The sequence below is a fragment of the Eleutherodactylus coqui genome, chromosome 4 (assembly GCF_035609145.1).
Source record: "Eleutherodactylus coqui strain aEleCoq1 chromosome 4, aEleCoq1.hap1, whole genome shotgun sequence".
Taxonomy (NCBI): Eukaryota; Metazoa; Chordata; class Amphibia; order Anura; family Eleutherodactylidae; genus Eleutherodactylus; species Eleutherodactylus coqui.
The window spans coordinates 272575663-272590260 of record NC_089840.1 but is presented as its reverse complement, the minus strand read 5'-3'; the positions used below and the strand labels follow the sequence as shown (position 1 = coordinate 272590260).

Below are 14598 nucleotides of genomic sequence, written 5' to 3'. Positions count from 1 at the left end.
CTCCGTCTCACACACGCACGGCTCCGCTCCTCCGTCTCACACACGCACGGCTCCGCTCCTCCGTCTCACACACGCACGGCTCCGCTCCTCCGTCTCACACACGCACGGCTCCGCTCCTCCGTCTCACACACGCACGGCTCCGCTCCTCCGTCTCACACACGCACGGCTCCGCTCCTCCGTCTCACACACGCACGGCTCCGCTCCTCCGTCTCACACACGCACGGCTCCGCTTCTCCGTCTCACACACGCACGGCTCCGCTCCTCCGTCTCACACACGCACGGCTCCGCTCCTCCGTCTCACACACGCACGGCTATGCTTCTCCGTCTCACACACGCACGGCTATGCTTCTCCGTCTCACACACGCACGGCTCTGCTTCTCCGTCTCACACACGCACGGCTCTGCTTCTCCGTCTCACACATGCACGGCTCTGCTTCTCCGTCTGACACACGCACAGCTCAGCTCCTCCGTCTCACACACGCTCAGCTCTGCTCCTCCGTCTCACACACGCACGGCTCTGCTTCTCCGTCTCACACACGCTCAGCTCTGCTCCTCCGTCTCACACACGCACGGCTCTGCTTCTCCGTCTCACACACGCACGGCTCTGCTTCTCCGTCTCACACACGCTCAGCTCTGCTCCTCCGTCTCACACACGCACGGCTCTGCTTCTCCGTCTCACACACGCACGGCTCTGCTTCTCCGTCTCACACACACACGCTCAGCTCTGCTCCTCCGTCTCACACACGCACGGCTCTGCTTCTCCGTCTCACACACGCACGGCTCTGCTTCTCTGTTTCACACACACACACACACACACGCACGGCTCAGCTCCTCCATCTCACACACGCTCAGCTCTGCTCCTCCGTCTCACACACGCACGGCTCTGCTTCTCCGTCTCACACACGCACGGCTCTGCTTCTCCGTCTCACACACGCACGGCTCTGCTTCTCCGTCTCACACACACACGCTCAGCTCTGCTCCTCCGTCTCACACACGCACGGCTCTGCTTCTCCGTCTCACACACGCACGGCTCTGCTTCTCTGTTTCACACACACACACGCACGCACGCACAGCTCAGCTCCTCCGTCTCACACACGCTCAGCTCTGCTCCTCCGTCTCACACACGCACGGCTCTGCTTCTCCGTCTCACACACGCACGGCTCTGCTTCTCCGTCTCACACACGCACGGCTCAGCTCCTCCGTCTCACACACGCTCCGCTCCATCCACTATCTGAATACATCCTCACACAGCAGAGTCCTGCATCCACTGAGCGGAGAGACCTGGTCATGTGACCCCCTTGTCTCCTCCCACACACTGATCACATGACGATGACATCATCACAGGTCCTGTAAGCACAGCACAACCCCACGGCTCCTGTCCGGCTGCAGGTGGAGGTATGTGGGGTCTCCAGCACTGGGGGTCATTTAACCCTTTTATAAACGTTGTTAGAAGAAGCCGCTCGCTCTCTGGCGCTCAGACCCCTCAGGCTGCTGTCGCCGCGGCGTTGGGGGCCGTTCAGGGTTTTCTGTCTCTCTGTTCTGTTTTTGGAGGGAAAATGAAATAAAAGAAGCTGATCCATGTTTTCCCATTCATTTCAATGGGGTTTTAAAAAAACAGAAAGCAAATGGAAAAACTTCCTTTTGCTTCAATGCCGCCGGGTTTCCGTTTATTTGGACGGATATATAGCGCAGTCTGCAGAGTTATAATTTCATCCAAAAAAACCGAACCTGGCGGCAGGGGATGGGGGGGGGGGGGGGCTTTTGGTTTAAACTCTGAACGGTCCCCAACTACGGCCGCCTTATCTCTACCTTCTATCTCAGGGGGTTTTACACGTACGGCTCACCGGTCTCAGATGCCGGACGGGTCGCCCCGGTGATGACCGTGTAAATGCCGCGGTACAGTCATCACTAGTGAATGGCGGTGGAGCTGGGATTGTTCCGGCCGCCTCCATTCACAGTAAACAGACCGCCGTTCATACATGATGACTGCCTGTTTACACGGCCGCTCCGTCCTTCAGGCTTCATACATCACGATCTGAGCGATGAATGAATGTATCACTTAGGCCTCATTTGCATGGGTTAAACGGCATCGCAATATCGCTGGTCCGTGCGATATCGCTACATCTTCTCGCTGCAATACCGCGATTGTTATCCCCCACTGCTTAAATCCTCTGTGCTGCTTGCTTGCTGTGAATTGCGTATTTTGCATTTTATCTGTTTGCATCGGTATGGTCATTTATGGCTAAATGAAACTTTACTTTTAGTCACCTCTGCCATCCACCTCCCCCAAATGGCATCTTTCACCCATCCTTGTTGAGATGCTTTCCTTATCTAAGGAGAGCAATAAATTTCGTGGAATTCCGCACTGTGAAATCACCCGTCCTCACCTGCGGCGTGCTCTATTTGCCGTGGGTGTACGCGCGGACGGCTTCCATTGAAGTCAATGGAAGCCGTCCGTTCACGCTATCTTCTGCTGTAGCACAGCGGAAGATAGCGTGAAAGCGCTTCCCCGCCTACCGCCGCGGCGTCATGTGACGCGGCCGGCGCATCACGCCGATGCGTCATGCGGGAGTGAGGACGCCGGATCCGCAGGTAAGTTTGGGGGTCTCTGGGGGGGCGCTGTGACGGGCTCCGTCACGGCCGTGTGCAGCTGGCCTTAGGGTGACTACCCACTACAGTTTTTTTCACTGCGAAATTCGCAGCGTTTTTTTTTTCTGCAGGGGTCTATGGGCTATGGGACTTGTAAAGTTAAAATCGCGATTGCGGTTTTGCGGTAAATTGCGATTTTGCACGATTGCGATTTTAACATTACAAGTCCCATAGACCCCTGCAGAAAAAAAAATGCTGTGAATTTCGCAGTGAAAAAAAAACTGTAGTGGGTAGTCACCCTTAGGGTGGATTCAGACGAACGTATATCGGCTCGGTTTTCACGCCGAGCTGATATATGGTGTCCTCATCTGCAGGGGGGGGAGGATGGAAGAGCCAGGAACAGGACTGAGCTCCCGCCCCCTCTCTGCCTCCTCTCCGCCCCTCTGCACTATTTGCAATGGAAGGAGGCGGGACAGGGGCGGGGCTAACTTCCGATAATTAGACCCGCCCCATCCCGCCTCTCTCCATTGCAAATAGTGCAGAGGGGTGGAGAGGAGGCAGAGAGGGGGCGGGAACTCAGAGCACTGCTCCTGGCTCTTCCAGGCTCCCCCCCCCCCCCTGCAGAGAGAGACGACGTATATCGGCTGGGCGTGAAAACCGAGCCGATACACGTTCGTCTGAATCCAGCCTAAGCATGCATGCTACGCGAATATGAGCTGTATTAAGTTTGGCTGGATAAAGTATGATGCAGTTTGACCATGGCAGTGAGACAGGGTAGGAGGCAGTGAGACAGGGTAGGAGACAGGGTAGGAGACAGGTAGGCCACAAACTCTGCCTAAATACTTTACACTTCAAGGCTATCGCTAATGCTATCATCTCTGTTCTCATTCTTGCTCTCAATTTCAGAACTTCTTTCAAGTGCCAACCTCTGGGGCACTCTATTCATATTAGCCCCTCTCTCCTGTCCTCACCTATGCACAGCTCGCATGCACTCTTTACCTTCTTGCTTAGCCTCAAACCCCCTAATGCCACTAACAAACATAACAGTCATCCTCATAAATCTCCCAGCCATCTGCTAACCCTCTCTATCCTGCTGCTACTAGCTGCTGGGGATATCTCTCCCAATCCTGACCCAACCTCCACTGCTCCCAGCTATCACCCCCTACCTGACTCACTAAAAAAATCCCCAAGCCCAACTGCTAGCCCATGCATAGCCTCCCCTGACTCCTTTAAATGTGCGCTCTGGAACTGCCAGTCAGCATGTAATAAACTCCCCACCATCCACGACTATTTTACTGCTAAATCTTTAAATCTGCTCGCTCTCACAGAAACGTGGATCCAGCAGTCTGACACGGCCTCCCCTGCTGCACTGTCCTACAATGGCCTGCAGTTCTCCCATACCCCGAGACCAGATGACAGGCGTGGCGGAGGAGTAGGTGCTCTTCTCTCCACAAAATGTACCTACCAGGTCATCCCTCCTGTACCCTCACTCCCTTTTCCATCATTTCAGGTACATACGCTATGGCTTTACCGTCCGCTGTCCATGCGAGTAGCAGTTATCTACCACCCCCTAGGTGCTCCTCGCCTCTCCTTTTCTCTATCTACACAGCCCCTATTGGACAAACCAGCAGGAGATTTGGCCTCCAATACCACCTCTACGCTGATGACACCCAGCTATACACCTCTTCCCATGACATCTCTGCACCTTTGCACCAAAACATCACCAACAGTCTGTCCGCTGTCTCTAACACTATGTCCTCTCTCTACCTAAAACTAAACCTCTCTAAAACTCACCTACTGGTATTTCCACCCTCCACTAACCGACCTCATCCTGACATCTCCATCTCAGTGTGTGGCGCCACCATAACTCCTAGACAACATGCCCGCTGCCTTGCGGTCATATTCGATTCTGATCTATCACTTACCCCCTACATCCAATGTCTCGCCCGAACATGTCAGCTGCACCTCAAGAACATCGCAAGAATCCGCTCTTTTCTCACTGTGGACACGCTAAAAACGCTTACTGTTGCCCTCATCCACTCACGGCTCGATTATTGCAACTCGTTGCTGATCAGCCTCCCCTGCACCAGACTCGACTCTCTACAATCCATTCTGAATGCGGCAGCCAGGCTCATCTTCCTGTCCAGCCGCTACTCGGATGCCTCTGCCCTGTGCCGGTCACTGCACTGGCTGCCTGTTAAATACAGAATTCAATTTAAACTCACTACCTTCATCCACAAAGCCCTCTACAGCGCAGCACCCCCCTATATCGCCTCCCTCATCTCAATCCATCACCCAGCCCGGGCTCTCTGCTCTGCTAATGAAACCAGACTGAGCACCCCTTTATTTCGAACTCATTCCCGCCACCAAGACTTCTGCAGAGCAGCACCAGTCCTCTGGAACGCACTACCAAAGGCTACCCGGGCAATCCAGGACTCACAGAACTTCAGGCGTGCTCTAAAAATGCACCTCTTCAGGGAGGCATACCGAATTCCCTAAACAAACCCCTCTGTACTCCGCCTGATAACATGCTCCCTGACATATTGACTACAATCCCTGCTAGCCATCATAAACTGCTCCTGCAGTCATACCGATTCTGCCGTCACACGGCCAAAGGTTGGACCATTGTCTATGTGTATAGAATCCCTCACTCTCCACCCCGCCATACCGTGCACATTTCCAGCCTTTTACCTTCTGTATCACCCCATGACTTGTAGTATGTAAGCTCGTTGGAGCAGGACCCTCACCCCTATTGTTTCCATCAACTGATTACTACATGTAACCGTGGTTCTGTAATTTTTGTATTTTTTTGTCTTTCTGTATTCCCCCTGTCTGTAAGTGCTGCGGAATATGTTGGTGCTATACAAATAAAGATTATAATTATATTATTTGTAGCATCACATGCGAGAATTTTCATGGGAGGCTTGAAATATAAGCCCTACCCCAAAAATAAGCTGTAGCTGAAGAAGAGAAAAAAAACAAAACACATACATCACCTTAGACGCACTGTCAGCCCGGCTGCATCTTCTTCCCGGGTCCCGTCACTGATCTTTTTCTGTTTTGGCCGGGGATTGAAAAATCCACGCCTTCTGAAAGCGCTGGCTTTGATTGGCTGACACTTAGCCAATCACAGCCAGCACTCGATGAATGGCTGTGTTTGAACCATTCATCGATTGAATTCATCGAGTGCTGGCTGTGATTGGATAGGCACCGCTCCTACTCCACTAACTGAGCGATTATTGCTCTTCTACGAAACCACAGGAGTGATTATGGCTGCTAAGCACCGAAGCGCCTGACAGTCGTCCCATGTAAGAGGATCCTTACTGTTGGGATATGTTCACACATTGATTCCAACACTGAAAACCACAAGAGAAATCCACAGCTCAGCTGCAGATCCACATGCAGATTTGACCCTTTTTAATGAGGAATTTGGACTCTAGTCTACAGTCTTTGGAGCATAGTTTTTCCGCAGATTTCATATGACTTTTGGACATGGAATCCACAGTGAAAATTCCCCACGCAGATTTACTTTAATTTCTGCATCAAAATCTGCAGCTCAAAATATCGTGGATTTTGTTGCAGGTCCACATCAAAATCTGCAACATCTGAACATACTCAAAAGGGGTTTTTCGAGCAAATGCTCTTGATTATCTCTCCACGGGATTGGTCATGAATAGTTGATTGCCAGGAATCCACTACTCGGGATCCCTCGCAATCACCCGATCTTTATTGCGGGCCGGATGATCAGCTGAGCAGCAGATCCACGAGGATCAACTATTGATGACCTATCCTGATGATGATTACTCAATAGTATTTGCCTGGAAATATTGCTCACATATTTGCCTTTGATATCTCCTCACACAGTTCACTTATTTTCTCCAGTAATTGTATTATTACGGGGGGTTTTCTATGATGTTACATTGTCTCATCTTCTCTGCATTTAGGATCCTCGGCTGACATCTTCTATCTCAGATATTAATCCTGATTGACTCATCAAGGATGGATAAGAACCGGGACAAGATTGCAGAGAGTATATTCACCCTCACCCTAGAGATACTCTTCCGGCTTACAGGAGAGGTGAGAGATTCTGGGGATGACGTCACGTTCCATCATTATTATGTGTGTAAAAGTTGACCTGACCGCCTCGTAGCTTTGCAGATGCAACCTCACTGATGGTATCGCCATTCTTGTTGTATCTCTTCTCGCCTCTGTTGCCCCCATACAGGCTATCCTTAGATTCAAGTCCCAGCGCATTGAATATGCCAAGTGGATGGTGCCGCCGCTCACTGTCAGTGGGGGGAAGTCAGATTTGGTTGATAGTGAACAGTTTCCACCACTCGGTGTCAATCAAATCTGATGTTTCCCATTAACAATAAGTGGTGAGAACTGTCCCCTCGACACTTCAAAAGCACTGGGAGTTGGATATAAGCAGAGCCTGTAGGGAAACTGGGGTGAGTAGTGAAAAAAGAAAGGAGGTGATAATGGCAGCAGGACTGCAGGTGCAAAGCTCTGCTACCGGCCCGCTTACATGCAGACATGGACAGGTTTTGCTCTACCAGCCTGCTTATATGCAGACATGGACAGATCGTAATCTATCAGCCTGCTTACAAGCAGACATGGACAGGTCCCGCTCTACCGGCCCGCTTACATGCGGACGTGGACAGGTCCCGCTCTACCGGCCCGCTTACATGCGGACGTGGGCAGGTGCCGCTCTACCGGCCCGCTTACATGCGGACGTGGGCAGGTCCCGCTCTACCGGCCCGCTTACATGCGGACGTGGGCAGGTCCCGCTCTACCGGCCCGCTTACATGCGGACGTGGGCAGGTCCCGCTCTACCGGCCCGCTTACATGCGGACGTGGGCAGGTCCCGCTCTACCGGCCCGCTTACATGCGGACGTGGGCAGGTCCCGCTCTACCGGCCCGCTTACATGCGGACGTGGGCAGGTCCCGCTCTACCGGCCCGCTTACATGCGGACGTGGGCAGGTCCCGCTCTACCGGCCCGCTTACATGCGGACGTGGGCAGGTCCCGCTCTACCGGCCCGCTTACATGCGGACGTGGGCAGGTCCCGCTCTACCGGCCCGCTTACATGCGGACGTGGGCAGGTCCCGCTCTACCGGCCCGCTTACATGCGGACGTGGGCAGGTCCCGCTCTACCGGCCCGCTTACATGCGGACGTGGGCAGGTTCCGCTCTAGCGGCCCGCTTACATGCGGACATGGATTTCTACAGTGCACAATCGGCTGCATTCTGACAGGCAGCCTATCAAGCCACCCCACAGAGATGGCTTGATAGGCATTTTGCCATGACAGCCCTGGGGCCTTTCAGAAGGCCCATGACTACCATTACAGCTGCACGGCTCCCGCAATCTTAACGATGTTCGGGGATTTAAATGTTGCTGTCAGATTTGACAGTGGCATTTAAAGGGTTAACAGTCTGATCAGCCACGTGGCCGAACAGGCCTGTTGCCTGCAGGTGTCAGCTGTAATAAACAGCTGACACCTGCGATGTATAGAAGGACATAGCGGCGCTCCCTCCATACACGTCCTGCAACGGCAGGACGTAAAAACACAAAGGTGTGGTCTCTAAGGGGTTAACATTAGAAAATCCCATTGGAAAAAAAGCAGTGATATCTCAGCGTTAAAAAAGCACTAGTGGGTAAAAGCCCTTAGAGAGGTGTTCAGAGATGGTTTTTAACCTGTCCATGTTAAGAAAAACAGTAAGACAGCCCATAATAGCCCTTCCCAGGTCTCCAGCGCTGAGCGCTTCCTCTCTGTCTACCCCTTCGAGCTTGGTTACAACCTACAGAGTTAGCTGGCTTTTACATGGACCAATTATATCATTCAAATAATTGCGCAAATGAGCGAAAACAAATGATAATTGTTGGGTTCTTGTATGCAGGAAACATACATGAAAAAGTGCGTAAAACTGCATGCATTTAAAGCATAGGTTTTTTTTTGTTTTTTTTAAACGCATGCGCCCTATACGTTCTTCACTGTAAAACACGTTTTTTTTTAACGGAGTTTTAAAGTTCTAAGGCATTTGATCTTAAAACGCGTATATGTAGGGTTGCCACCCGGCCGGTAGTCCTCCGACCTGGCCGGTGTTTTTTCTGTGAGACCAGTGCCTGTATTTTTTTTTTTTACCGTCCCTATTACGGGCCAGTATTTTCAGAGCCTGTACTGCCCCCTAGCGCCGGTTAACCCTCCTCCGGCAGTCCTGAAATCAGGGGAAATGCAGACCTGAGAGCGGTCAGCTTTCAGGACCTCCAATGATGTCACGTCATGTGATACCCTGTTTGGGAGGAGTCAGGGATCACATGACCACGGGGAGCTCAGTAAATGAAAGACTCTGCAGGGTGTGTGTGTGTGTGTGTGTGTGTGTGTTGGAGCTGTGGGGGTCTGGATTAAGGGAGGGAGGGAAAAAGGGAGGGAGTGGGTGGAGCTGAGCTGTGTGTGGGGGTCAGGATGATGTAGCAGAGCTGTGTGTGTGATGTCTGGGGGTTAGGATGGATGTAGTAGAGCTTTGTGTGTGATGTGTTGGGGGCACATTTGATGTATCTGAGCTGTGTGTGTGGTTGTGTGATGTGTGGGGATCAGGATGGATGTAGAGGTGTTGTGTGTGTGTGTGTGTGTGAGTGATGTGTGGGATCAGGATGGATGTAGTGGAGCTGTGTATGTGATGTCTGGGGATCAGGATGGATGTAGAGGTGTTTGTGTGTGGGTGTGTGTGGATCAGGATGGATATAGAGGTGTTGTGGGTGTGTGTGGATTAGGATGGATGTAGAGGTGTTGTGTGTGTGTGTGTGTGTGTGTGTGTGGGGGGGGGGGGGTGGATTAGGATGGATGTAGAGGTGTGTTGTGTGTGTGTGTGTGTGTGTGGATCAGGATGGATGTAGAGGTGGTGTGTGTGTGTATGTGATGTGTGGGGATCAGGATGGATGTAGAGGTGGTGTGTGTGTGTATGTGATGTGTGGGGATCAGGATGGATGTAGTGGAGCTGTGTGTGTGGGTGTGCGTGATGTGTGGGGATCAAAATGGATATAGAGGTGTGTGGGTGTGGATCAGGATGGATGTAGAGGTGTTGTGTGTGTGTGTATGTGATGTGTGGGGATCAGGAGGGATGTAGTGGAGCTGTGTATGTGATGTCTGGGGATCAGGATGGATGTCCGGATGGCCCTGCAGTGACAGGGTCGGGATATTGAGGAGGAGAGCAGAGGAGAAGTACATGCGATATAAGATATGTACCATGTAATCTTGTATGTTTAGGTGGTACACGCTATACCAGCTGTACATATAATTACATACGGGACATATCTACCTTACATCAGCATCACTGTATACAGGGGTGGTATACCTCCTGTATATAGTAATATGGACCATGCTGCGGTAACCTGGGTATCTCATGTATATAATTATATATGTGTAGATTGTATGCGATGCAAGCGTCTGCAGCGTGTTCTCGCGAGTAGATGATGTGTGGCTCACACTAAACGCCATCTACACGCAAGAACACGCTGCCTGGATCCAGGAGATAAAGAAGGGAAAAAATGCTGTGATAAGCCAGGCCCAACGCCTCTTTTTACCGTGGACGTTATTTTTTCGTGACTAAGGTGGCAACCCTACGTACACGTTAAGTGTGTGGAAACCCACAGCCAAATGTTTCTGTATGTTTTTCAATGACTGCAATGTTAAAAATATAAGTATGTTTCCACGCGATTATTTTGTTGGACACACGAGGGCAGTCGGCTGCGCTGTTCAGTCTCATAACAAAATGTATGGAAACCTGTTCCTGGCCAAACGTTGTCAAATGTAAGCATTGTTTAACTAGGTTTAACCCACTATACCCTACAGGTCAGTTAAACACTACCTTTCATCTGTTTTCTGGTGCAGCGGTCGCGTGTTGTTAACATGATGTCATCACTGCAGGCGACTAAACAAAGTCCAGCGGGTAGAAGCTTAATGGTGGCATTAGATCGAATACAGAAGGCTTGTTTTATGTAATTTCTCTGCATTGCTCAGTTCTTTTTTATTATGAAATCAGCCAACCCCCCCTAATACCAGATGATATGACGGGAGAGATGAAGGACTCTGGGAATGTCTGCAGGGATATTTATGGATGTATCTCCCCATAAACAGGATTACACGGTAGTGAAGAAGACTTCTAGTGATGGCTGTCAGGCCCCGGTGTCTGATGGATGGGGAAGACCCCTGAGCCCAATCACAGGGCCTCCACCTCACCCCCTGATACTGGAGGAGATCAATGAGCAGAAGATCCTAGAACTCACCAACAAGATGATTGAACTGCTAACTGAAGAGGTGACGCTGCTGGGAATGCTGGGACATTATACAGTAACACTATGGCGGTATAACGTGTCTGGGTGATGACGGTATCATTGTGTTGTCAGGTTCCTATAAGGTGTCAGGACGTCACTGTCTATTTCTCCATGGAGGAGTGGGAGTATTTAGAAGGACACAAGGATCTGTACAAGGACGCCATAATGGAGGACCACCAGCGCCCCCCATCACCAGGTAATAGACAGGACTAAATCCACACAGCCTTTATTATTTGTATGTAGAGAATGAATTCAGTGGCTGTCTGTGTTTTCTGCAGGTAGATCCAGTAAGAGAACTGCAGCAGAGAGATGTCCCCGTCCTCTTCTTCCACAGGATGATCAGGTAGATGGAGAGAAGGTCTCATGAAATCTCCCCTCTGGTCTGTAGGACGGCTGGGAAGGTCTTGTGTTCAGTCTTATTATATGATTGTAATAAGAAAGCTGGAGATGGCGGGATTACAGCCGACCGCAGACATTAGATCCCCGAATCTTATCACTATTTTCTGGTTCTGGAGACTTCTGGTTGGAATAAAGAAGCAACAGGTTGGAGTTATACAGGAGACCTGCAGCTATTTGGCCCAGATCACTACTGCTGTCATGTCATTCCGGCTCCTCCTACTAATTAATGACCTTTTCTGGCCATATAAAACCTCCCACACGACTTCTCCAACTGTGTGATGACTTTTACAATATTTATTTCCCAGCTTGTGAATCGGGATGAAGATCTGCTCCCTATTGATGCTACAGAGACACATGTGAGGGGGGACCAGCCGTGTAAGGAGGGGATTCCTACAGATGACCACCCAGGTGAGTGACCACTAAATGCAGAGAACATCCCAGATTCTCCGCAGTCGCTGACTACAACAGTTCTGTGCTTTAAGCTCTGTGCTGCCGGGTTCTCAGCCGTACATCCCTCTATTCAGCTACAATACAAGTAAACTAGGGATGAAAGTGTATTATTATTATTATAGGGGATAACACTGCGGGCGTTTAAAGGAGAACTAAACTTTCAGAAAGCTTTTGCCTAGTAAAATGTTTTGATTGTTGGGGGGCCGGTGATGAGACCCCAACTAATCACTAAAATAAAGGGGCAGAATCACCACTCTGAAGAAAAGGCCATGCTGTAGAGAATACTGAATAAAGCTAAGCCTCGCCCCAAAACGGGGAGAAAATTCTGGATGCCGAGCAGATGCTTTAAGAAAGCACCGAATGGTGCCAGCAGGGAAGTGTGATAGGTTGTCCAGTCCTAAATTATTGATGGCCTATCCATAAATAGTAGATCATTAGGTTTCAGGGCTTGGAACACTTGCTGATCAGCTGTTTGTTGGGTTGGTGGACTGAGCTGATTTCTGCAGAAAGCAAATAGCTCTGTTCTACTGCAGTGGCCAGGCTTGGGATTGCAGGCCACTGAAGTGAATGTAAACTGTGCCTGCAATACCAGGCCTGGCCACTGCAGTGGGAATGGAGCTATCTGCTTCTTGCAGAAATCCTCTCAGTGCATGAGCACACTAGCCCAGTGAACAGCTGATCTGCAGGGATCCCAGACAGTGAACCTCTGCCGATCTACTACTAATAGTCTATCCTACATATAGGCCATCAATAGTTTACAACTGGAAACCCCTTTTAAAGTAATGGAGGCCATATTACAACTTCAGCAAGACATGCAACCATACCCCCATGCTTGGGAGCCGCCACAAAGGATAGAATGGGGCCAACTGCAGAGTGGTCAAGAAATCGGAAGTTGGCAAACCAAAAGGCCTGAATGACCTAGAGGCCGAAGATAGTGTGCATAGTGCATGGGGGAAGGGGGGGGGGGAGAGGGAGTCTCGCTCCCCACTCTTTCTATGAGTCAGAGACCGGATGGTCGTGTAAAGGTCAGCAGCTGCCCAGACGAAGAAAAGGGCAAGCGAGTCCAAAGCTGACTGTCTTGGAATTACTGGGACTACCTGAAAGGGTTAATGCTCCCATATGATTGTGAATCTTATTTTAAGGCCTTCTTATTTGTTTAACTATAACTTTAATTATTACGGCAGTTGAATAACAAAAGTAAAGACTTAGTGAGCAGCATTGTATATGTAGAGGTATATGAGATGTAGTGATAAGGCCATGGAAGCAATATACCAGACACGGCTTCCGCACTCTTCTGAAGGGGCTCCAATGTTTAGTTCACAGAAGTGTGAAACCAAAGTAAGTCATGAGAAAAACGGGAATTTAGTTTACCGTTTATTCCCTTTCTTGAAGGCATCATGACAGCATTCGATGGAGGTTGCTCCTCTGCCGACCTGTAGGAACAGGAAGAGGCAGAGTATAAAAGGACCTCTCCCTCCACCAAGCACCAGTGTGTTCCAAATAACCACAGTGACTAATTTCTCAACCAGAAGGTGTGTTTTATTGTCCTCACTGACCTCCAAAGACAGATTTATATATATACTCATGTGACAAAAAAATAAACATGCCGGCAGAGGAGGGGGGAGGGGGGGATAAGCCCATATGCTGTGATGATGCCTTCAAGAAAGGGAAATAATGGTAAACTAAATTCCCATTTTCCCTACGACATCATGACAGCATCCGATGGAGGAATACCAAATAATGGCAAGAGCTTTTAGGGAGGGACTACTGCCTGCAGTACTTTCCTACCGAAGGTTGCATCACAACAAGCTTATAAGTCCAGTCTAGACGCCCATGTGGCCGTACAACAAATTTGCTCAATCGAGGCGTGTGCTCTCTGCACTCAAGAACACTTCACCGCTCGGGTAGAGTGGACCTTCAGTACTTTGGGGGGATGCCGTGGGCCTTGCACACCTCTTGGATGGCTCGCCTGAGCCAGCGAGCGATCGAGTTCTTAGAAGTGATCCTTCCTTTGGCCCCTAAAAATGAATTAAAAGCTGGTCAGTTTTTCTGAAATGTTTTGTTGCCTCAAGGTACGCTAGTACCGCTCTCCTCACATCTGAGTTATGGAGTTTTTGTTCCTTTTCATTCTTAAAATCCTGACCGAAGGATAGAATAGTAATAGTATGATTCCTATGGAAATCTGACAGGACTTTGGGCCGGAAGAACGGTTCCAAAGTAAATGAAATCTTATCAGGATTAACAGTCATGTACGTGAGCCTATCGGCAGTTGTGATCTTGGCCCCTTTTATATGGAAGGCTGACAGCAACCAGGCTGTTCATTCTGCCCAACGAAGGATCTTTTCCACCAGTTGCTGAAGCATAGTATTCCTGGTGGTACCCTGGTGGCGAATGAACGACACTGCAGTCATGTTGTCTGGTAAAATTCGAACGTGCTTCTCCACTAACTGTGACTGGGGGCTACGTAGGGACTTCCAAATTGCGTTCAATTCTCTAAAATTGAAAGAATCTCATTTCTCTTGAGGGCCCCAGGTACATTACATGTATTCTCCTGACTAGTGGCCAACCTTTAGCACTGGCAACTGTCTTCACAACTATCGCATGGTCCTGGTTCTGAAGCCTCAGAGAGGTTGTCAACCGACATCCACCATCATAGTGAGTATCTGGCCTTGGAGGAATTAGAATTGTCCTATCGAGAGAAGCCTGGGATTTGTTCTTTATCCTGAGGATAAGCGCCTGAAGTTCACGGCTGTGGAACTGGGCCCAGGGCACGATGTTGATACAAGACGTCATTAACCGCAGGATCCGCATGCCATCCCTGCATGACA

General features: G+C 50.1%; 1 protein-coding gene across 9 annotated transcripts in view; it reads left to right on the top strand.

Moving 5' to 3' along the window:
- LOC136624332 (oocyte zinc finger protein XlCOF6-like) overlaps nucleotides 1-14598 on the top strand; it is a 459204-nt gene that overhangs the window by 320555 nt on the left and 124051 nt on the right. For 4 of the 9 annotated variants that reach the window (XM_066598265.1, XM_066598256.1, XM_066598260.1 and 1 more), the window contains one exon: nucleotides 11200-11264. The exons of 4 other annotated variants lie outside the window; for them this stretch is intronic. In XM_066598265.1, the coding sequence (XP_066454362.1) occupies nucleotides 11200-11264 (65 nt within the window). Of the gene's footprint in view, nucleotides 1-10993; nucleotides 11118-11199; nucleotides 11265-14598 lie in introns of all 9 variants that reach the window. One more of the 9 variants, XM_066598261.1, reaches the window with a different exon arrangement.